General features: G+C 54.0%; 5 protein-coding genes across 5 annotated transcripts; 4 read left to right on the top strand and 1 right to left on the bottom strand.

Annotated features, from left to right (window-relative positions):
- Window positions 1-898: 898 nt before the first annotated feature.
- CCOS01_03755 (uncharacterized protein) lies at window positions 899-3,048 on the top strand (the record flags this gene model as incomplete). Its single annotated transcript, XM_060451940.1, has 4 exons — window positions 899-934; window positions 1,110-1,979; window positions 2,031-2,141; window positions 2,194-3,048. 4 exons carry the CDS (start codon window positions 899-901, stop codon window positions 3,046-3,048), a joined length of 1,872 nt encoding a protein of 623 aa, XP_060318205.1.
- A 2,613-nt stretch (window positions 3,049-5,661) lies between these two features.
- Window positions 5,662-9,374, top strand: CCOS01_03754 (uncharacterized protein; the record flags this gene model as incomplete). Its single annotated transcript, XM_060451939.1, has 3 exons — window positions 5,662-5,696; window positions 6,053-6,262; window positions 6,395-9,374. The coding sequence occupies 3 exons, from the start codon at window positions 5,662-5,664 to the stop codon at window positions 9,372-9,374; spliced, it is 3,225 nt and encodes a 1,074-aa protein (XP_060318204.1).
- A 1,555-nt stretch (window positions 9,375-10,929) lies between these two features.
- CCOS01_03753 (uncharacterized protein) lies at window positions 10,930-12,218 on the top strand (the record flags this gene model as incomplete). Its single annotated transcript, XM_060451938.1, has 3 exons — window positions 10,930-11,099; window positions 11,311-11,730; window positions 11,834-12,218. The coding sequence occupies 3 exons, from the start codon at window positions 10,930-10,932 to the stop codon at window positions 12,216-12,218; spliced, it is 975 nt and encodes a 324-aa protein (XP_060318203.1).
- A 2,108-nt stretch (window positions 12,219-14,326) lies between these two features.
- On the top strand, window positions 14,327-18,250 carry CCOS01_03752 (uncharacterized protein; the record flags this gene model as incomplete). The annotated part of the gene is made up of 1 exon (XM_060451937.1): window positions 14,327-18,250. One exon carries the CDS (start codon window positions 14,327-14,329, stop codon window positions 18,248-18,250), a length of 3,924 nt encoding a protein of 1,307 aa, XP_060318202.1.
- Window positions 18,251-18,954: 704 nt separating this feature from the next.
- Window positions 18,955-20,115, bottom strand: CCOS01_03751 (uncharacterized protein; the record flags this gene model as incomplete). Its single annotated transcript, XM_060451936.1, has 1 exon — window positions 18,955-20,115. One exon carries the CDS (start codon window positions 20,113-20,115, stop codon window positions 18,955-18,957), a length of 1,161 nt encoding a protein of 386 aa, XP_060318201.1.
- Window positions 20,116-21,123: the final 1,008 nt, after the last annotated feature.

The following is a 21,123-nucleotide window of genomic DNA, read 5'->3' as shown; positions in this document are numbered from 1 at the left end:
ATTCCCCATCCCCCACGCCCTAAGAGAACGGACCAACAATACGCATTCGTCTTCACCTCAGCACATCGGCCCCCGGCCCCTGGCCCTCCAAGCTTGCGGCCCCGTCGAAAAAGGGCGAGAACAGAACCCAGAAAGAGAGAAAAGCTTTCCTCGTTAAAGCCCGTTTACCCTCGGCACCAGACCGACAAATCGATTCTTAAACAGAAGGCAAGGTGTATTAGGCTGGAACAGAGTCAAGGGGGGAAAAAGAGACGAGGGAAATACCCACTACACAGACTTGGTCGACTTCCCCCAGTCCCCACGAGCTTCTCGATTCTACCTTATTCACCCCTCCATCCCATAAGGCACCACCAGCAAAACCAGCACCGCCTTGCGCCCGCTGGCCCCGACCGTCACCTTTCACTGCGGGACCCTACCCGACATCGTGAAAGCCTGTCTTCGTTCGTCTTCTAGGCCAAGTAGCCTCGGTCCACACACTCTTACCGCAGGCCTTCTCCCTTCTCTCCGTGCGTGATGTAGGTGTAGGGCAACTTCGTCCATATACCACATCTTTTGAGAGAAACACAACTCCGGCAATCTTGAAAACCGCCATGCCTGTGCGCGCCACAGGTTCCAGCTCTTGAGCATCATGTTACTGTATACTAAACTCGCCCCGCCAAAGGCTCCCAAGAGACGATCCAGATCAGGTGAGTTGATACCTAAACGCTCTGCTGTTTGCCTCCGCTTTGTTTCCTCCCGCCCCCAGCCAAGTGGTCCTCGTTTGGGCCAATTCACTGCCCCGAATGCGCTTCGCTATTGCCGCTCGAATGGCTTCGTGATGCTGCCCCAGATCTCGCACCCTTTTATTCCGTCATGACGCACTTGCCTTTACTGGCCATATTTTGAGCCGATCTCTGACATGAACTCATTTGCCTCATGCAGGATGTACTTATTGGTGAGTCAACCCCTCCCTTCTCACTGTTTTGATCCGAGCTCCTTACTGACTTCGTTGATCAGCAAAGAAAAGGTACGAGCCTCCCCATTCAGAGAACCGATTGTCCTAGGATCGCGGCAGCAGCCCCTCCAAATAACCCATCAAACGATTCTAACTGTGATTTTCTCGCCTGCAGAAAAAGAAATGCGACGAATCCCGCCCGCAGTGCTCTCGATGCGCCGAGCGTGGCCAGGAATGCTCTTACGAACCAGTCAAGCCTCGACAACGCAAGAAGCGTGATTCCATTGCCGGTTTCGGTTCTGACACAGCATCTTTCACGAGCGGAAGCGCCCTCATTCGACGATATTCAGCACCCGATGCGGCCATTAGACATTGGAAGGAGGAGGCTCTTGACGACGAAGACGATGGAGCGGTGGAGGAGGCCATTCTAGAGGAACCGGAAGACAGTGCCGACCCGCTGGCCTACGACTTCAAGAAGATGTTTGGTCTGCATCAGGACAAGGACGACGCTCCGCTGATCTCTCCGGTGGATTCTGTCGCTTTCAATCTTTCATTGGAAGATGCAGACGAGGAGATTACTCGCCGTCGCTCCGTGCAGCAGGATGCAATTCAAAATCTTGCAGTCACACGAGCTCAGCGCCACCCGGACCTGGCCATGATAGCGCCTGTCCCAGTGGCATCGCCGCGTCTCGAGTTCCTGTTCCCGACGTTCTCCGAGTTCTCGGAACGGCCAAACCGTCGAGCGTTAGTTGATCACTTTACCAACGTCATGTCACACCTCATAGTCCTGCGAGAGACGGAAGCCGGAAACCCGTTCCAGCAACTTGTGCTGCCGCTGTGCCACCGGAGCAAGACCGTCACAAACGCTATCTACGCACTCGCGAGTGCGCATTTGGAGAACAGAGGCTGCGGTCACACGGAAGAAAAGGCGGTCTATTTCCACAACCAAGCCATCCAAGGCCTGGCTCGGTTGATTGAACTCGGCGGGGAAGCAAACAAGAACGAGCTTTTGGCCACGATCATGTTGCTCGTCTATTATGAAGTAGTAAGTTTTATTGCTTGCAACGTCTCGACCTCTTAACTAATTGATCTATAGCTCGTGCAACAAGGCCGGTCCAATATTGTTGATGGTCATCTCAAAGGTGCCATTGCAATTATGAGCGGTAGCAGTGACAACACCGACCCGACCACCGCTTTCCTCGAACGCGTAAGTTTCCTGCATCCCGGTCCGTGTAATGTTTGGCTGACCCTTTTGTCAGGCATTCCGTTTCTACGACGTTATTGCTGCGCTTTCCTTTGGCACAGCTCCCCTCTCCACCGCACCAGCGACAGGATGCCTTATCCCTTTCCCACCGGTTGATTCTCCTACCACTTCGCCTCTCAACTCTGTCGATACGTTGCTGGGCTTCTCTACAACGCTTTGGCCTATTATCCATCGCCTCTCGAACCTTCTCGCCCTCAAGACCGAGCTCCAGACAGCCATTACCAACGGCCAGCTCACAAAGGTCGCCGTCTTGCGCTCCGAATTCGAGACCACTTCGGACGCAATTGAGCACGCACTCAAGCAGTGGCAGCCCAGCTTTCCTCCGGGTTTCTCACCAGACACGATGGACGACCTGAGCTCAGATGAGCCTGATGTCGTTTCTGAGCGCGCACGCCTGCATTCGATTCTCAACAATGCCCTCGCTTACCGCCACTCTGCGTTTGTTTATCTCTACCGCAGTATCTACGGATACCCGAGACAGCATCATCTTGTTCAGCACCACACGCATACGGCACTTAGCCATTGTGCTGCAACAGTCAATCACGCCGGACCCATGGCGGCTCTTTTGTGGCCACTGTTTGTGGCAGCATGCGAAGCCATCAGCCCGAGCGACCGACAACTAGCCCGGCAGGCTTTTGTGGCTGTTGAACGCCGGCAGGGCATGACGAACATTCAGCGCGCGTGGACAATTGCGCAAGAGGTCTGGAGGCGGGCAGACATGATTGACGACCATGCCGCGTACGAGGATCATGCTATTGGAATGTCTACACCTGGCCAACGGCTCGGTAAAGGAGCTGACTTGTGGAGACGTGTTAGCGAGGACATGGGCGTCACGATTGTCTTTGGGTAGAGGGACGCAGCCCGTCGTTTCTTTGGATGCGGACTTATCCATCATCACCGCCCACCGTATATAGTATGGAGTCATCGATGAGATTGAACGTAATGAGCAAAGACAGGCATATCAGGGAGGTGTGGTTTACACAAAAAAAAACTTCTATGGGGGCGGGGGTCAACGGTAATATGGCGGTGGTTTCGGCGCTACCGGTTCTTTTGAAGTTGCACATGAGAAAGCAGTATTCCAAAGGGGGCCAGCCAGAACGGCATGTGTGTTTGCGGGACAAGGAGTTTATCTGAGATTTTACGATATCATCACCTTGTAGTAGGCGTTAGTTAATCCAAGTTACTCTTCATTATCTGACCTATCTTGTATGAGGCAACTGGGACCGTGACTGTGGGCTGCTGGCTGGGCTTTGTGTCCCAGATTGAGCCGAGTGAGGGTTTACCGCCCAGTCTCTGGGTTCCAATAGTACCGTCACTGGTGGCACCAGCCCGCGCGGGCTCCCCGTGGTTGCCGAAGGCGCAAGTGGGCTGACGCGGGCCTCGGGGATCTGGGGTAAAGCGGGTCACTATTGATGTGGTGTGGGCAAGGAGGGTAGGGGAGGGGAGGGGAGGGGGATACCGGCATGAGTCTGAGTAAGTCTGGTTGGATATCTGGTGTACCCCGTCCGTGAGACAACATTGCCCGGACTTTCACTTTCTGATGCATAGTCAGATGAGAATACCACATTAAGGGTTCTTGAGGTTCGTTGGAGGTTTGTATGGATTGTATGAGTGAGGCTGGTGTGGTTGTGAGAGGCACAGAGGGTACGGCAGATGGGGGAGAAGAGGAAGATGGTTCTATGAGTGCGTTTGGGTACCGGTGGTATGGACTTGGCGACAGGAGAGACGTGAGGGGAGTTGAGTTCTTCAAACATGGGGATTCTGATAAGTGATCTAAGCAAGTGCCGACGCATCGGATACTTTCAGGGTGAGGCGGGGGGAAAGTCTCCAAACTCGCGGTGGAAGTCACTGCCTGAAGCGATATACTCCGACATGAAAGCCTCTCTCCCTCTCGGCACCTTCCTTTCGATGGGGTAGTCAGACTTGATTCCCTTGATGTCCGGCTTTTGCAAGCGGTGAGACTCGGTGGACGGCAGCTTGAGAGAGAGAGAGAGAGAGAGAGAGAGAGAGAGAGAGAGAGAGGGGGGGGGGGGGAGAGTTTGGAAGATGGCGTGTGTGAGTGGATGGCCATTTTGGTCAGTTATCAACTTCCATTGATGAAGCCTGAGTTGGTAATCTTTCGGACCAAACCGCACGAGGCTATGCCCAAGTATGCGAGATTCCCTGAATGAATTACGGATACAAGTGATAGGTGTTGAACTGGGCTTGGCCCGTGTCTTGTCGAGATTGCTCGGCCCATGGCAATGTGCTCACTTATACCTTTTCTGCCCAGTAGCCACGCTTCTTCTCGGAGGAAACAGCCCCTCACTTTTTACCAAGAAAAGAATCAAGAATGCATCAAAGAAGTGATTACAGAGTAAATGAATGTAAGGACGGACCCGAAGACGCGGAGACTGGTGAGATGATTGATGATCATCTCATGCGGATGCCGACTTGACGGATGACAGGACCCAGTTTTTCGTGCTTTCCATTGCTTCGGAATTGCTGTGTGCGGGAAGGTGCAGTTGCCTGTGGTCACAACACAATTTGAGAAGGCAGGAACCTTCCATTTTCATTCCTGGAGAGCTCTTTCCTCCGTGGATTGAACACTTATCACAATGATAAGGGGAGAAGCATAGGTAGGCACCTCAGAATACCTAGGTAAGGTACGACGGAGTTCTCCTACAATTAAACTGTTTTGTCATCTTGCAATTTGCATCGGATGGAAGCATTAATTGAACGGTTTCCCTCCGCTTTTCTCTCTCTCTCTCGACCCGACAGGACCCTGGTCGACGCTGCATCCTGCGTCTCCCACCACCCATCCATCCATCCCACCTTCACCCCCGATCGCTTTTCCCCGTCTTCCCCGAACACCAACAGTCCATCATCCGGTCATCCACCAGCCCAGTCCACCGCACGATCGCTCTCCCGAAATCCCGTCCAAAGAACGACGAACCACAACCACACAACCTGTCCTGCGCCGCCCTCCGATGCCAATCTAAGACAAGACGAGACAAGTTCGAACGACGCCGAGCGTCCTCGCCTACGCCTACCCTACGCCATACTCCCACTTGATACTCCGTACCCATCAACATCGTCGTCGTCGTCGTCGTCTGCGCCTCTCCCGACCGCCTTCATCCCCCTAGTGCCCCCAACATTCCCCCCTCCCCTCATTCTTCCTCGCTCGTCTTCGTCACCCCCTTCCTCGGTTGCCTTCCCTCCTCATCTGCCGCATTGCCCAGTCACCATTCACCACCACTCACCAAGCCAGCCCGTCCAAGGTTGCTGATCTTTTTCTGCCCATCTGCTTTCTTTCCCCCTCCCATCCCATCCCATCCCATCATCTCATCCCCCCTTTCTTGGTGGTCTAATTAGTGCAGGTAACCCGTCCGTTGCCACCTCTCACTACTTTCTTTTTATCCCCCTCCTCGGGACGGGATGAAACGGCCATGTTTCTACGTTGCACGACTACGGCCCTCAAGACATGTCCATTTCTTCCATGACACTTCCCGCCGCCATGTCCCACCTCCATCCAACACACATTTGACTTCCGTCGCCCGATCCCTCAGCTGAAGCTTGAGCCCTACCCGCCTGGATCTGGAGCTACAGCACCGCGTCTCCACCAGAACCCCTTTACGTCCTGCACAACCCAAGCTTTCCCCAAGGCACGCCGCACCTATCTAATACCTAGCACTCTGCCCCGGAAGCTACACCCCGGTTTAAGCAACCCGCTACAAACTTCCGTCGCCCCTCAGAGCCGGGAGACACCTGCCATCTCCACCCAGGCCTGACCTGACTTGGAGGCCCAACGTGGATCACTCTCCGCTGCTCTGCTGCTGCTGCGCCCGCTGCCGTTCTGTCGCTACGCAGTAAAGTCCTTTACTGCTGGTCTGGTCCCCTTCTGACCCTTTCAGTCATTCTCCGCCCACTGCAGCGCAGCATCATGCTGCGTCGCTATTGAGAGGTTCCTTCACCTTGCGCGCCATGACCTCCATCGTCAACGGAGCGACCCCCGCGCCCAAGCAGATCCGCTTCGTCACAAACCAAGGCCATCCGCCATCAAAAAGACGCAGGATCAACGCCGCGTGAGTTTTTCTCCTTTGCTGCTCCTCTGCTAGTCGTTGCGGCTGGTGCTGTTTTCCTTAGCACAGTTACTGCATGTCTGCCCGTGAATCGTTTTTTGTATGCAGAAGCTAACCTGACTCGGCCTTCGACAGATGCCTGACCTGTCGCAAACGAAAGACGAGATGCGCCGGCGAGCGCCCCAGCTGCTCAACTTGCGCCAAGAACGGACACACCTGCTTGGGGTATAATGAAGGGATTGAGAAGAAATCTTCAAGTGGCGCCATCGCCACCCAAGATCCCCACCATGACGAGGACGACGACGTAGAGGAGGAAGACGACGACGACGACGAACATATCCGGGAAGAAGAAGGGGGAAAACCCGACAAGAGGAAGCATGGAAAGAGCACCGCTACCGGCCGGCGCCCCTCTGGATTCAAATCAGAAGGCGAACAACCCCCAAGGAACGTTGTCGACACCAATGCGGGCCACTCGCCGACCTTCCTGCGACGTTCGTCAGAACATAGCTCTCGTGACCAAGACCAGAGCTCTCGACCTCGACGACCCTCACATCCTCGCGCAACATCCTTCTCCGATGATGCACGCAGCACCCAGAGCCGCTCTCCTGTGTCGCATCATACAGAGCGTCACAGGGTGCCCTACTTTCGCTACTTTGGCCCGACAGCCATCGTTCCCGGCTACAAGCAGATGGTGGTGTCCGTACGGGACCGCAGACGAAGTACTGGCGGCTCTGCTGGGGCTACATCTCCAAGCTCGGGTTCCAGTGTAGTTCAGTCTATGGGAATGGCTCTGTCAGGTATACCTCAGCATGAAGAGGTCGCCGTTGCCGACGAGGACCTACCAGTCTACGATCCCAACGACCCTGCGCCAGTCCATCCTCTAGTTCTACACCTAGTCAAAGTCTTCTTCTTGCATTTGGGCTGCAATTATCCCTTCTTGAAGGAGGGTAACTTCACCCGCATGGTCAAGGAGAAGCGTGTTGAGCCTATTCTTGTCGACGCTGTGTGTGCGTTGGCCGCCCGGTTCTCCGATTCGCCACAACTCGGGCATAGCAAAGACGAAGAGGCGTCTCATGCCGAACAAGGCCAGTTCTACGCCCACAGAGCGAAGGCTGCCACTGTCGACACTTTCCCCTGTCCGTCTGTAGGCGCTGTTCAGGCGCTTTTGATGATGGCGTACGAAGGTTTCGGGGCAGATCAAGACAGTGCTCTGTGGATGTACTTGGGCCTGGCCATTCGCATGGCCGTCGACCTGGGCTTGCAGAAGATGGTCGGCGTGATATATCAAGGTGAAAGAGACCCCTGGTACACTCGCCACGGAGACCAAGCGAGCAGTGATGCGGGAGCAACCGACGGTCCACAAGAGGACGACAACGGACTCACCCGCGAAGAGCAGCTCGAGGTTGAGCAAGAACGTACCGATACGTTCTGGGCTGTTTTCGTTCTTGACAGAGTAATATCTTCTGGAACAGGCAGGCCTGTGACAATTCGTGATGACGACTTTGAATTGGCTCTGCCAGTATCAACTCTTGACCCGGCATCGGGCTGGCCTGCCCCTTTCCCCGTCTTCATCCAGATCATCCACCTTTACGGCCGTGTATCCGACGTTTTGAACAATATTCGCAACGCAAATGATCTGACCTCGGAGAAATGGGCAAAGCTTTCGCGGATGGAGCATGAGCTAACGAAGCTCTACCAAAAGCAAGATCCCCGGCTACACTTCAGCGTCTCCAATTTCAAGACGTACTTGAAGTTGGGGCAGGGCACAAACTTCATTCTTCTTCACTTCTGGTTCCATGCGCTCATCATTATCCTGCACCAACCTACTTTGCTGACCCCCTTTGGCTCGTTAAGGAGCACGCATCAGCTTCTACCTAACAGTCGCGAGCTTTCCATGTCTAGCGCCAAGACGATCGCCGATATTCTCGCCTTTGCAGAACTCATCGACCCCAAGAGCTTCATAGGAAACCCGTTCACATCCCAGCCCATGTACATTGCTGCATGCGCTTTCTTAATGGAATCTATCGCGAACGCCTCGAACCCCACGTCGAGAGAAACATCTCCGCCAAACGAGCCTAAGATGGAGGGTCAGAGGCAAAAGTCATCCTCGCACGAGCAAAGAATGTCTACTAAGCACTCTCTCCTCGCGTCGGCTGCCAACCAAAATTACTCTCGTTGCTATAAGAGCCTCCAGCAACTGCATAAGTACTGGGGCGGAGTCAAATACATCCTTACAGCGCTCGACCAGAAGTCCAAGGGGATATGGGACTGCGAGACGTACACCAATGAGGAGTACGAGAGCGCCCGACTGCCTCGCCGAGGCTCAATCGGCGGGCGTTTCCCACATCCATCGACGCCCAACATGCCGCCAATAGCTTGGTCCCTCACGGGTACGACAAATTCACCAAACTCAAGCCTAACGCTCATGTACCAGAACATGCATGCCAGTCAGTCTGGCCATCACGGCTCCATGCAACCTCAACAATCCAACATTCCCACATCTGCGCCTACGCCACCTGGGAACATGATATATGACCCAATCCGCCAGAGCTTGCCCGAGACGGCTCCCCATTCCATCTTTGCTACTGCATATCCCCAACCGGTTATTTCTGCCATGAGACAAACGTCACGTTCTCACCACGCGCAACGCTTGTCGACGTCATCCATGAGCCCTCCTAATCAAGGAAGAGGCCATTTGCAGTTTGAAGGCATCCAGGAAGAGCAAAATTCACCTCCAACACGCCATGCCGGGCCAATTCTAGCTGCAACTTCGCACCCTCAGCAACCGACGTCTTTCACACCTTCGTCACACAACTCGGCAGGATATGACCACTCCATGATGCCATCGGTCTCGCCATCTGGCAATATGCACGATGCGGTATCGCAACAGCATCATACCGGGCAGCACATTGCTTTCGATCCTACATACGCCAACGCGACGTACTCCTACCTTGGGCAAGGCATGGGTCCCATCACGGATGTCATCACCTTTGAGAACCCGATTGATATTGGAGCGTTGGGGTTGCCAAACGAGATGATGCCACCATGGTTGGAATATCTGCCTGGAGATGTTTTGGGCCTCTTTGAAAACAACAATATGGACCCAGGCTCATAGGTCACTCGCTATCTTGTTGATATAACCGGAATTACCATCATCTACGGTCATGTTGCATCTTTTTGCCGTTCCACAGAGCTGGACTGTCATTTTACATATACCCTCAGAAGTACGATCAATCGGCATACTACGAGCCGGGACTTTCTTGGGCGACAAAAACCTAGGTGTTGGAATGGGAACGAAAAGAGTTATCGGCGGGCAATGTTTTGCAATATATCCAATCATTTGATGATAACGGTCTGAGATTTGGTACAGCCTTCGGGCTGCGTAGTGTTCAGCGTTGCTCAAATGCATTTTTGGCGGCTGTATTATTCATTCCGAGCTTGTATTTCTAATGAAGGCAGGTTTTTTCAGCGTGTTTTCTTTTTTACAACATTGTCTCTGCAACACCATTGGTATTGGGGAATCAAAATTCATGATATTGATACAGGAGCACTGTGAACTTCAGTTCGATTGCTTTGATAGACGTCTCGAGCTGACTTCCATACCTGTTCAGGAAGGCTTTACGTTTGTCGGTAGTCGGCAGTTTACCCGGAGGCATCGGAGCAGCTGAGTCGGAAGATGCTTGGTGGCTGGGTGCAGCCGGAGAGCTTCCCGAGCTTACCTCATCCGCTAGAAGGGTAGGCGGGAAGATGGCGAATTTTGAGTCATGATGGAGGGCGGCTCTGATGCAGCCGTCGAAATCTACACCAACCCGGGCATCGCAACGATGTTTCAGGGACGTAAGATGTATGGAACAGAACTTGGGGTTTGGTGGCCTCGATGTGCGCCGCGAAGAGCGACGTGGATGGGATCGCTAATGCCCAGGAAGTTCTACGTAGTAGGTTGAAGATTAGGTAATTATCACAGATTGCATCCAACGGCGATGGCTACGTAGTGAGGTAGCGGGAGGTATCCGTATCTCTAACTACTTGTACTGCTAGATGGCTCATCCTGGACAGCTCTGACGACACTGACGGGCAAACACATGGGTCAATGGAAGACGCTAAGTGGACGGGTGGATCCCTTGTAGTGATTTTGCGTGCTGCGTTGGAAGGAAACGAAAGAAAAAAACTTGAACTGCGACGATGGAATGCATAGCAAGGCGTACCAGGACTGGATGTTGCGGGAGGACCGCCCCGGCTAAATCTTGGCCGACCAGCGACTGTCCACGCAAAGATTTTTCCGAGAGGCCGACCAAGAGCTCACCCCGGTCGGGTCCAGTGTGATAGCAAATACGTACCTCTCAAGCAGTGCGCAATCGCGGGTACCCGAGTAATCCCGAGCCAATCTTTTCCGCTGCAAAGGACAAGTTCCCAATTGCGCCTGTCTCGGTCCTAGTTCGCTCCTCCCCCCCCAGCCGCGGCGCCGCTAAAAAAAGGCCTCACAATTTTTACCCGGCCACCTCTTACTTCCCGTCCCTCGACAACAACAAAAAAAAGTTTCTCCCTTTTTAACCATCCATCCTCCATCCCCTTGAATCTCACGATCCCGTTGCGCGGCTCTTCGTGACAAGTACCTCCCCACTCAGCCTTTTGTATTTTTTCTCCGGTTCGATTCACACATCTCATCCACAATGGCCTCTTCCGTTCCCTCTACCGGCTCGGCCAAGGTCGACGCCGTCGTCGAGAAGGCTGCTGCCGCCGCCCCTGGCCAGCTCTCCGGCCTCGCCCTCTACTCCAGATTCGCCCTTGCCGGTGCCGTCTGCTGCTCCGTCACCCACGGTGCTCTCACTCCCGTCGATGTGTAGGTGTTTTTCCCCTGCCGGTTCCGCGGTTGGGAAGAGACTCTTCTCCCTGGCCGGTGCGCGTGCCCTTTCACAAGCCAAATGGCGGACAATGGAAGAGAAAGGCCGCAACCCGCCAGCGAAGCTCTCCGCTCAATCGCGGCAGTCGACAATGACATACCGCAATGGTATCCAACCAATTGGCACAGATGACTAACTTGGCACCAACAGCGTCAAGACCAGAATCCAGCTTGACCCCGCCACCTACAACCGCGGTATGATCGGCGGCTTCAAGCAGGTCATCCAGAACGAGGGTGCCGGCGCTCTTCTCACTGGCTTCGGACCTACCGCTGCCGGTTACTTCCTCCAGGGCTCCCTGAAGTTCGGTGGATACGAGTTCTTCAAGCAGCAGTCCATCAACGTGATCGGCTACGAGAACGCCGTCAACAACCGCACTGCTGTCTACCTCGCCTCCTCCGCTGCCGCCGAGTTTTTCGCCGACATTGCCCTTTGCCCCCTTGAGGCCACCCGTATCCGTCTCGTGTCCGAGCCCACCTACGCCAACGGTCTCATCGGCGGCTTCAGCAAGATGCTCAAGAACGAGGGTATCGGTGCCTTCTACGCCGGTTTCGGACCCATTCTGTTCAAGCAGTAAGTATAATCTCTACACCCCAGCCCAATTTTTCCTGGCGCGCACGATGCGTATTGTGCACGGAATTCAAGGAGAGCACCAAAAACTGACACTACCTTTTAGGATCCCCTACACCATGTCCAAGTTCGTCGTCTTCGAGAAGGTCTCCGAGGCCATCTTCCGCCAGTACCCCAAGAACACCCTCTCCGACAGCGCCCAGACCGCCGTCAACCTCGGCTCCGGTCTCATGGCCGGTTTCGCCGCCGCCATCGTCTCCCAGCCCGCCGACACCATGCTCTCCAAGATCAACAAGACCAAGGGTCTCCCCGGTGAAGGCACCACCTCCCGCCTCATCAAGATCGCCAAGGAGCTCGGCATCCGCGGCTCCTACACCGGTATCGGTGCCCGTCTCTTCATGGTCGGTACCCTTACTGCCGGTCAGTTCGCCATCTACGGCGACCTCAAGAAGGCCCTCGGTGCCACCGGCGGTGTTGAGATCTCCAAATAAACAACGACTTGACGAACCGGAAAGACGAGGCGAGAAGATGGTTGGCGAAGAAGATGAAGAAGAAGAATGGTGTTGGTTTCTGGATGAGGACAGAGATGTCTCCTCCGTCCCCTCTTCATCACCCTGGATCCAGGATTGTAAAACTCCGGGAATGAACCTAAACGGCGGGGAACCACATTTTTATGATATCCTCTCACAGCAGCAAGCAGCATTTGCCGCCCCCCTTCCTCACCCACTAGATGGGGGCTGCATTTCTTCTCTGCATTAGAAATTTTTTCTTTAACGAACATCGGCCTGGGCAAACTTCTTGTTTCATCTGTTCAGCAAGACTCCTTGGAGGGCATGGGGGACTTGGGTTGATCTTTTCAGGAAAACTGCCTATCATAGAAGCATAGAGCATGATAGACGAAAAGATGGCTGGCCTGCCGGAGGGTTGTATAATAGTCGCTTTGTAGTTTGCAATCATAGACCGGGAGTTTGGACCTCTCTGTTGATTCCGTGTTGACGTGTGCTATGGCGACATGCTTCTATTCCATCCTACATCCGTAGCGCTCAGGTAAGATGACTATGGTCGCAGGCCACTGACGAAATCACAACATGGCATCATATTCGCATCGACAAGAGGGATCGAAGCTAAGTTGTCACGATCGTCAGAGCACTTCATTTCCAGAATTCACTAGTTTTGTCCCTACTGAGAGGACGGCGGATAGTTGGATTGACTTTTGGGACTATCAAAGCGGCCCGGCGACTGGGCCATGCCGCCACAACGGGATGGGTACGGAGTAATTTCTAGTAAGTTGAATTCGGATAGGATGGGAAGACCGGATGGGGTCATCCGGGTGGCTAAGACTGTACCCTGACCAGTCACCGACATTTTGAACCCCTGGAGACAGGACCTTTCAAAATGGAGAGGGACAGAGAGAGTCCGGGATGCCCGTTGATGGTGCAACTATCTTCTTATCGGCTTTACTAGATGACGTCAAATTGGCTGTGCGAGAGGGAAGAAGACATGTATGTTTTGACGTCGCATGGAAGGGAACTTTGCGTAGGAAATGGGAGCGAGTGAATCCTTTTGTTTGAGGCTGCTTGACGATAGAATACAGATGGAATATGAAAGTATAGATTACCCCGTACATCGTGGCCAAAAAAGATCATGACACTGCAGATTCGTACTCCTGTACATGAGTATCCTCCCCCAACCATCCGCATTCAAGACAGTACATTCAGGCAAAGAACCTAATTGGGCGAAATGAAGGACGTCGAAAAATGGCATGGTTGGGCGAAGGAAAATAGAGCGGGTCAAATTTCCACCCCCACTCCGTCACCAGTGACCGTCCACCACCGCCGTGTTTCGACCCGGCAACGAAAGTAAACAAAACAGATGAGCACACCGCGAGCAGCTCACGCAACCCCCAGTCGATGCGCAAGCCACTCCCGTCACTTGTCAATGCAAAGGACGCAGGATGCATGCATCCTGGGCCTATCCCAACCCTTTAGACTGGACGCGCGCCTCACTCTCACCGCAGCTTTTTTTTTTGGTGAATGCCCAACCGGCGCCAAAAGATGAGAAGGTGGAAAGCCCACTTGCAATAGTTTGACCAACCACCGGGAGACAACGAAGCATCACATATTAGCCGAGCACCTCTCTCTACCTCTCTCTCTGTGTGTTTCTGTATGATTGTCCAGAATAAGTTCAAAATCAACATTGGAAACTCTGTCTTCAGACCAAGGTCCCACCTTGACTTTTTGACCTGTTCGAAAAGAGAGAGAGCACCATATTTCCACCGAACCATCCCAAACGAACCACCTCCAAAACCGCCGGTTGCTCCCTCGACCCGTCCCGGACCGGGGGCCATAAACAGACTGGAATTATAGGGTACCACCCCCACACGCAGCATCCTCACGTTTCTCGAGAGACTTTTGTGTCTCTCTTTCTCGTCTCTAAAGAGAAAGGAGGATTATCCCAACCCGCATTCACCGCATTCCTCAAGCCCGCTTTTTTCTTGTCCAGATTACTACTGCTTCCTTCCCGTCCCGTTCTACCTCGACGACTGGAACGAACTCGGGATCTCACAAGTTTTGTCGGTCTATCTGTCGACTACTGACAGATGCTACGATCCGGGCCGAAACCCGAGGATCTCGACTTTGAGATCCATGTTGACCAGTCTTGCTTGAATACACCCGCGCACGAAGCTGCCGAGTCCGAAGTCATGGACGACGACGTCCCCGCCGCTGCGGCCAAGGCCGAGGAGGTGAAGACGGTGGAAGATACACAGGAGGATGTCAAGGATGAGACTCCCGAAGTCGTTGTGGAGGAGTCAAACACCGAGTCGGATGATGTGAAGGAAGACGACAAGGAGGAAGACACAACAGAGGCCGAGGTAGCTGTAACAGAGGCTGTCGCGGAGGATGATACTGAGGATACTCCTGAGCAAGAAGCCGACACGACAGTTGAGGAGGCTGTGAAGGCTGAGGAGACGAAGTCTACCTCGGAGGATACCTCTGAAGAATCCGAGACGAAGGTTGAAGAGGCGGAACCTACCTCGGAAGATACACATACCACTGAGGAGGATAAGCCGGAAGCGGCGGCCACAGAAGAAGCCGACAGCACACCAGCAGACGAGGATTCGTCTGCGAATACCGATACCAAAGATACGCATGAGGAGGAGCCTTCAATGACGGAGGTTGAATCTGAAAAGGAGACTCCGGAAGATACTCCCGCATCAGCAACTGCGGAGGAGGCTGAGCTCGAAGAGTTGGTCGCTGAAGTAGAGGCGGAACTTCAGGCCGAGCCTGAAGCTGTTGGTGACGCTGAGGAAGCTGCTGAAGAGACAACACCTGCGGCAGAAACCGAGGCTCAATCCGAAGAAGAGAGCAAAGAAGATACGCCCCTGCCAGAGCCCGAGCCAGAGGCTACTGAGCCAGAAGCTGAGCCAGAGGTTCAGCCAGAGCCCGAACCCGAAATTGAAGTCGAAGTCGAGGCCGAGAACGAATCGACACCCGCCCTAGAGACGGAACATGAAGACGAGGAAGTTGAGAGGGGAAGATCACTTGGACCCGCGGCCGAAATCACAACGAGCCAACTGGCGGAGCAGGTCGCAGACTCACTCAACATGGCTCAGACAGACTCAGATGAGACACCCACACCCGCTCCTGCCATCGAAGTCGCCGACGAAGACCATGGTGAGCCCGCCGGCGTCCAAGAAGCCAGTCGTTCCTCTTCTTCCCTCCGCCGCGTCTCCGGTCGTACCGATGCTCTCATTCAGGCTGCCGCTAAGGAGGTCCTCGAGCGACTCGAGGCTCAGACCATGGAGACTATTAGAAATAGGTCGCACGCACGCCACGACTCCACAGGATCTACAAATAACGGCACAGAGCTACACTACGACGTGAGCACTCGGCGCGAATCCTACAACACCGACTCGCGCGCTAGCCGCCGTGAGTCGTATAACACGCAATCGCGGGCAAGTCGTCGCGAGTCCTACAACACACAATCGCAAACTAGCCGTCGGGAGAGCGATGCCCGTCATCGACCCGCGCATCACGAGGACGGCGGCGACAGCTCCTCCCAGCACGGCGACTCGGACGTCTTCAGCGACCGCAGTCCGCGCAGCTCACTCGGCTCTTTTGATGGCAACATTGACCACCACAAGGACACGAGCAACCGCTCCTCCAAGAGATTCTCCCACATGTCCGATGACGTCTCCGTGTCCGAGATGTCCTACTACGACAAGGAAGACTTCGTACCAACCATCCGCGGCGCGCCCAGGATGCCCTTCCGCTCCCCTTCCGACGTCCGGGCTTTGCAATACTCATCCCCCGCGCCCTCCGTCACCGGCGGCTCCTACTCACCACGCTCGAGCAAACGCTCCCAGGTGCCGACCATCTCCCGCCTCGGCAGCCCCAACGTGTCGGCCCAATACTCTGCCAAGGGCCGCAAGACACCTACCCGCTTCAACCCTAAGAAAGAGCCCGCCCCGCTCGTACTTCTTCACGTCACCCTCCTGCCGCTCCGCTGGCAATGGGCTGAGATCCTGGAGCAAACGTCTTCCGAGACGCTGTCCCCGGAGGCAAAGACGCTCCGCGAGGCGTGGCACCACCTCCATGACCGTGTCGCTGATACCGTCTGTGAGCGCGGCATCCTCCTCTCCCATCCGCAAGACGAGTACGAGATACTGGAGGAGCGGCTGTTGGAAGCCCTCGACCTTCCTCTACGCCGAAGGGCCCGCGTTCTCGAGTGCGGGCACTATCTTGGCCCGTCCAACGAGATGACGCTCGGCGAGGACATGGACAGCGACGAGGAGGAGTACGACGAAGAGTCGAGGCGCAAGAGCGCCCTCGCAAAGACGCACTGGTGCCAGACATGTCGCCACGAAATCCGCTACGAGTCCCTCGGCCCCGGCAAGATCTTCCGCATCAAGGTGTACGCTAGCAACGGCCTTATGAGGACCGGTGCTTGGGCTGCGTGCTGGAAGGAGATGGAGCGCGTCGATGTTGAGATTGAGCCCATTGTCGAGTCGGCTGTGCTGGATGAGCTGGAGCGTCTTGTTGTGGCTCAGTCGCAGCAGATGTCGCTTGTCAAGCATGATCCTACGATCCTTGAGTCGACTGAGGGAAGGGATATGCCTGAGGAGCGTGGCATGTCGGACTTTGACCGCGATATGCCGTCCATGGAGGAACCGATACACGAGACGTCGCATATTGAGGAGACTCATCTCTTGGAGCCGAAGTACATTGAGAGCGAGGCTCATATCCCGGTCTCGTCACCTCCCCCTGCTGCGACTGAGGATATTCGGCCCCCGTCTCCGGAGCCGATGCCCCGCTACGATCAAAGCGAGGAACGCCGTCTCCGCGACGAGGCGCGTATGCGTGAGATCTACGGACACCCTCCGGCTCCTGAACCAGAACACCACGAGCCAGCCCCCGAATCTAGACCCGCGTCGTCACATCACGACGCCTACTCAGCTCGCTCTCCTCCTCCCCCACAACAGCAACCTGAGCCGGAACCCCAACAACCTCACTACCACGAGCAACATCAGCACCACCAGTCCCCTCCCCCACCGGAGGAATCCTACGCCCAACACCACCAGCGCCAACAAGCCTTCCAGAACGCGGGACTCGCGGAGTTGCTTCTCGAGGCTGCGCGGGTGTTTATGCAGGATAAGAAGAATCTTGCCATTGTGGTCATGAGTTTGCTTGTGCTGTTCATGGCGATTCGTCCTGCGCCGAGGGAGGTGAAGGATTGGGATGGACAGTTTGTCGATCATGCTGCTGCGCCCGTGGTTGAGGTTCCTGTTTCGCAGGGGCAGGTGCCGGTGATGGAGAGTGTTGAGGCTATTGTGGAGTCTGTGACGGCGTCTGAGGCTTCGGCGGAGGTTGTTATTCAGCCTACGCCTGAGGTTGAAGTCGCCGAACCAGAGCCTAGTGTGGAGGTTTTTGTCTCTGAGTCTATTGGGAGCGTTGAAGAGGTTGAGACTACGTCAACGTTGGCTACGGAGCAGACTTCTGCTGTGGAGCAGGAGACTTCTGTGACTGCTTCTCCTTCTTCGTCTTCTGAGGAAGTGAGGGCTCCTTCGCCTACTCCTGTCCATGAGACTATCACTACTAGAGAGTTGGTGCGTATCATTGAGACTATTACGGAGACGGTCAAGGCTGTTGTTACGGAGACGGAGGTTGTCAGGGTTCAGCCTACGGCTAGCTTTGCTCCTGAGATCGAGGCTGAGGCTGATGCCGTGGTCGAAGTTGAGGAAGGCTCTGGTGAAGAAGCTGTTGCGGACACCCGTGCCGCGGAGGACGTATCTGAGACTCTCGTCTCTGAGGACGCCTCCGAGACTGAAGAGGCGTCAGCTTTTGAGACTGTGTCGCCCGTCGAAGAGTCCACTGAAGACGCTGAGTCTGAGGAAGAGGCACCTGCCACTGAGTCAGCTCTACCCGTCGCAGAGCACGAGGTCGCAGATGAGCAAGCACAGGTTGCGAATGAAGATACTGAGCAGCTGGAGGAAACGGACGAGAATGAACGGGATGAGCTGTGAAAGAGATGAATGAGTTGGTATGTGCATAAAGAGACAAAGAGGAAGATGTGAGATGAACGAAGTTAGGAAGGAAGGAGAGAAGAAAGAACGAAGCAAAGTGTTACGCTATCACACCCACACACACGTCTTGTTTACGTAACGCACATGCATTGAATGGTTATTCACATCGCCTAGCAAGCCAACCAGTCAGTCTCTTAGCAGACGATCTGCATTTACAGTCTTTTTCAGAAGAAGGGTGGGGTGGTATAGACGTGGGGTTTGGATGAAGTTGGGAGTGGGGAGATTGTATATAGAGACGTAGGGTGAGCGATTTTATGAGAGCTGGTGACGAGAGATGGAGTTTATCAATGTTTGGTTTATGTTAGCCTCATGCCTGATCGCACACGTGTAATTATAGTCCTAACTTGACTCCATATTCCATGTTAACACGAAATGTTACTTTCTTGAATATGTATTACCGGCCATTGAAACAACAAAGTACTAAAACTTGAAGAAAAATCCTTCTCATCTCGAGATCGAAAAGCTCCTTACAGAACTTTCGCTCTTGGTCAGAGTCATACCGCCGAGCCATCGTACCTTCTAACAGCAGCACCGTCCAAATTATGCTGGAACTGTCTAGAATATGCTGTATTCCTGCCAAAACTCCAATCCTCAGCAGAACCTATGTCTTCATATGACGTCACTCAGCCGTTGATACAAGATACTCAACTCGGCATCTCAAAGTTGAAATCCACAATGGCCTCGTCTGAGAAGACGAACCCCGGAGACGGCAGAGGTCCGACGAGGTCGTTATTCACTCCACGTACCAGATCAAAATCTCGAAGCGCCAACGTGGCAACGTGTTCTCGTAGGACTTTCGCAATTCCAAAATGAACCTCCGCTTCCGCGAGTTCAATGGCCCTGGAGAACCCGGTCTTTGGGTCTCCTTTCGCGTCATTCTCGAGCAAGAATTCCACCATCTCCAACCGGCCGTGTTCAGCAGCTCCATCGATCGCCGTCCTCCCGTCCTCCGCTGCGGCAGAAGCGTTGATATCTGCACCTCGCTCGAGCAGCATCCTGGCAACAACTAAATCGCCGCTTATTGCTGCACCCTGTAGGGCTGTGAGGCCTCCTTGATATGCTGGTGGTGCGTTGATGTCCTGGTTGAAGGAAAGCAGAAGTTGCAGCATTTCATGTCCACACTGTTCTCTGAAGTTACACGTCGCTGCCTGTAACGCAGTTCTGCCGTACTCGTCGCTCGGGTGGGCATTGATATCGGCTCCATACTCGAGTAGCAAGCGAGCAGCTTCAACTTCGTCCAAGTATGCAGCAAGTTGAAGCGGAGTCTTCATGCCCTTTGAAGTTTCATGCTCAAGCTCATGCTGAAACACACTAATGTTCTTATCCACGTGCCACCTGGCTTCTGTTCGTGCGCCTAGTTCCAATGCTGACTGCAGGCATTCGTAATGGAAATTATATACCAAGTGGTGCAGTAAGCTACTGTCATCGCCCTTCAGGCGATTGATGGGCGCGCCCATGGCCACCCAATTTCGAAAATCTCCTAATTTTGAAACTTGATCTCTTTGGTACTCCGGGTCGATGGACGAAGCTCTGGCTGCTAATCTCGGGTAGTAGGCATCCTTGTTAGACTTTGCGAAAGCTTCTAGCACGGTGACTCCGTTCCTCTTCGCCGGAGCGGCCTTTAGGTCTGCTCCGACACTGAGCAGACAACCTGCAACTGAAGTTGCACCACATTCGACAGCACTCTGCAGTGCCGTACGTCCTCCATCCTCATGAGCAGCAAAGTTAACATCCGCGCCACGTTCAAGGAGAAAACGCGTCAGGAGCAAGTCTCCTTGACGTGCCGCTTGTTGTAAGCAGCTCATTCTTTGGATTCCATAATAGTTAAGGGGAGCCTTGAGATCAAGGAGACAGCTGCATAAGATCAAGCTTCTTGTTTTGACTGCGCTTGCCAAGGCGGAAGCTCCAATGACTGGCATCGCTGATACTCTCGATACCAAAAGGGAGTATAATGGCAGCATATCACTGTGACGCAGTACCATGCCTTGATCATCCATGCTCCGTCGGAAAATGTCGACAAGAACGTGATCGGGCACATGGGAACCAGCAAGCAATAGTAAATACGTGATTCCTCTCCCTTCGATATTAGCATTGTCGGCCAAAAGAATTGGTGCCTCTTCCGCTAATTCCTCGTCAATACCTAGAAACTTTGAGCATTCAATCTGACATGGCGGCGGATTTGGATTCACGCCACGTTGAAGTAGCGTTTGCACAGCGAGAGTGTCTCGCACTTTGATGGCTCGACGCAAGGCGCATTCCAAAGCCATCTCCTGAAGTATGTTGTTTTGTAGAAGGACTTTGGATAGCTCGCTGTTACCGATGCTCGCAGCTTGAACGATCAGATCAATGAGTGGCAGGTGATGACGGATCCATTGCCGAAGAAGCGGATACTTTCCATCATTGAATACACTCCTCAACTTGACTTGGAGGGGCCCCAAATCGACTTTGATCGACGGAGGTATCTGAGCTCCCTTCCTAACGAGAAGATCTGCAACGTATGGTTCAAGTTCGGAGATGCAGATACTAAGAGCGTTGCAGGACAACTTGGGAGAACCCGCCTGGTAACAGTCATTGATTTCAGCTCCTTCCTCGATGAGAAACTCCGCCATGTCAGGGTTCTCGAAACATATGGCTTGAAATAGCGGGGGCCCGATTGGGGGAACGGGGCGTCGAAAAGGTCTAGTGCCACGTTCAAATCCGATGGGTGCGGTAAAGTTGATATCGGCTCCATGAGAAAGTAATGCCCTTGCAGTTGATACGGTCGAATTTCTTGCCATGGCGTGAAGAAGAAGTGAAGACAGTTCGGGGGAAAC

This window comes from Colletotrichum costaricense (assembly GCF_030867565.1).
Source record: "Colletotrichum costaricense strain IMI 309622 chromosome Unknown Scaffold_3.1, whole genome shotgun sequence".
NCBI lineage: Eukaryota > Fungi > Ascomycota > Sordariomycetes > Glomerellales > Glomerellaceae > Colletotrichum > Colletotrichum costaricense.
Note: the sequence above shows the minus strand (reverse complement) of the source record. Positions and strands in the feature narration are given on the sequence as shown.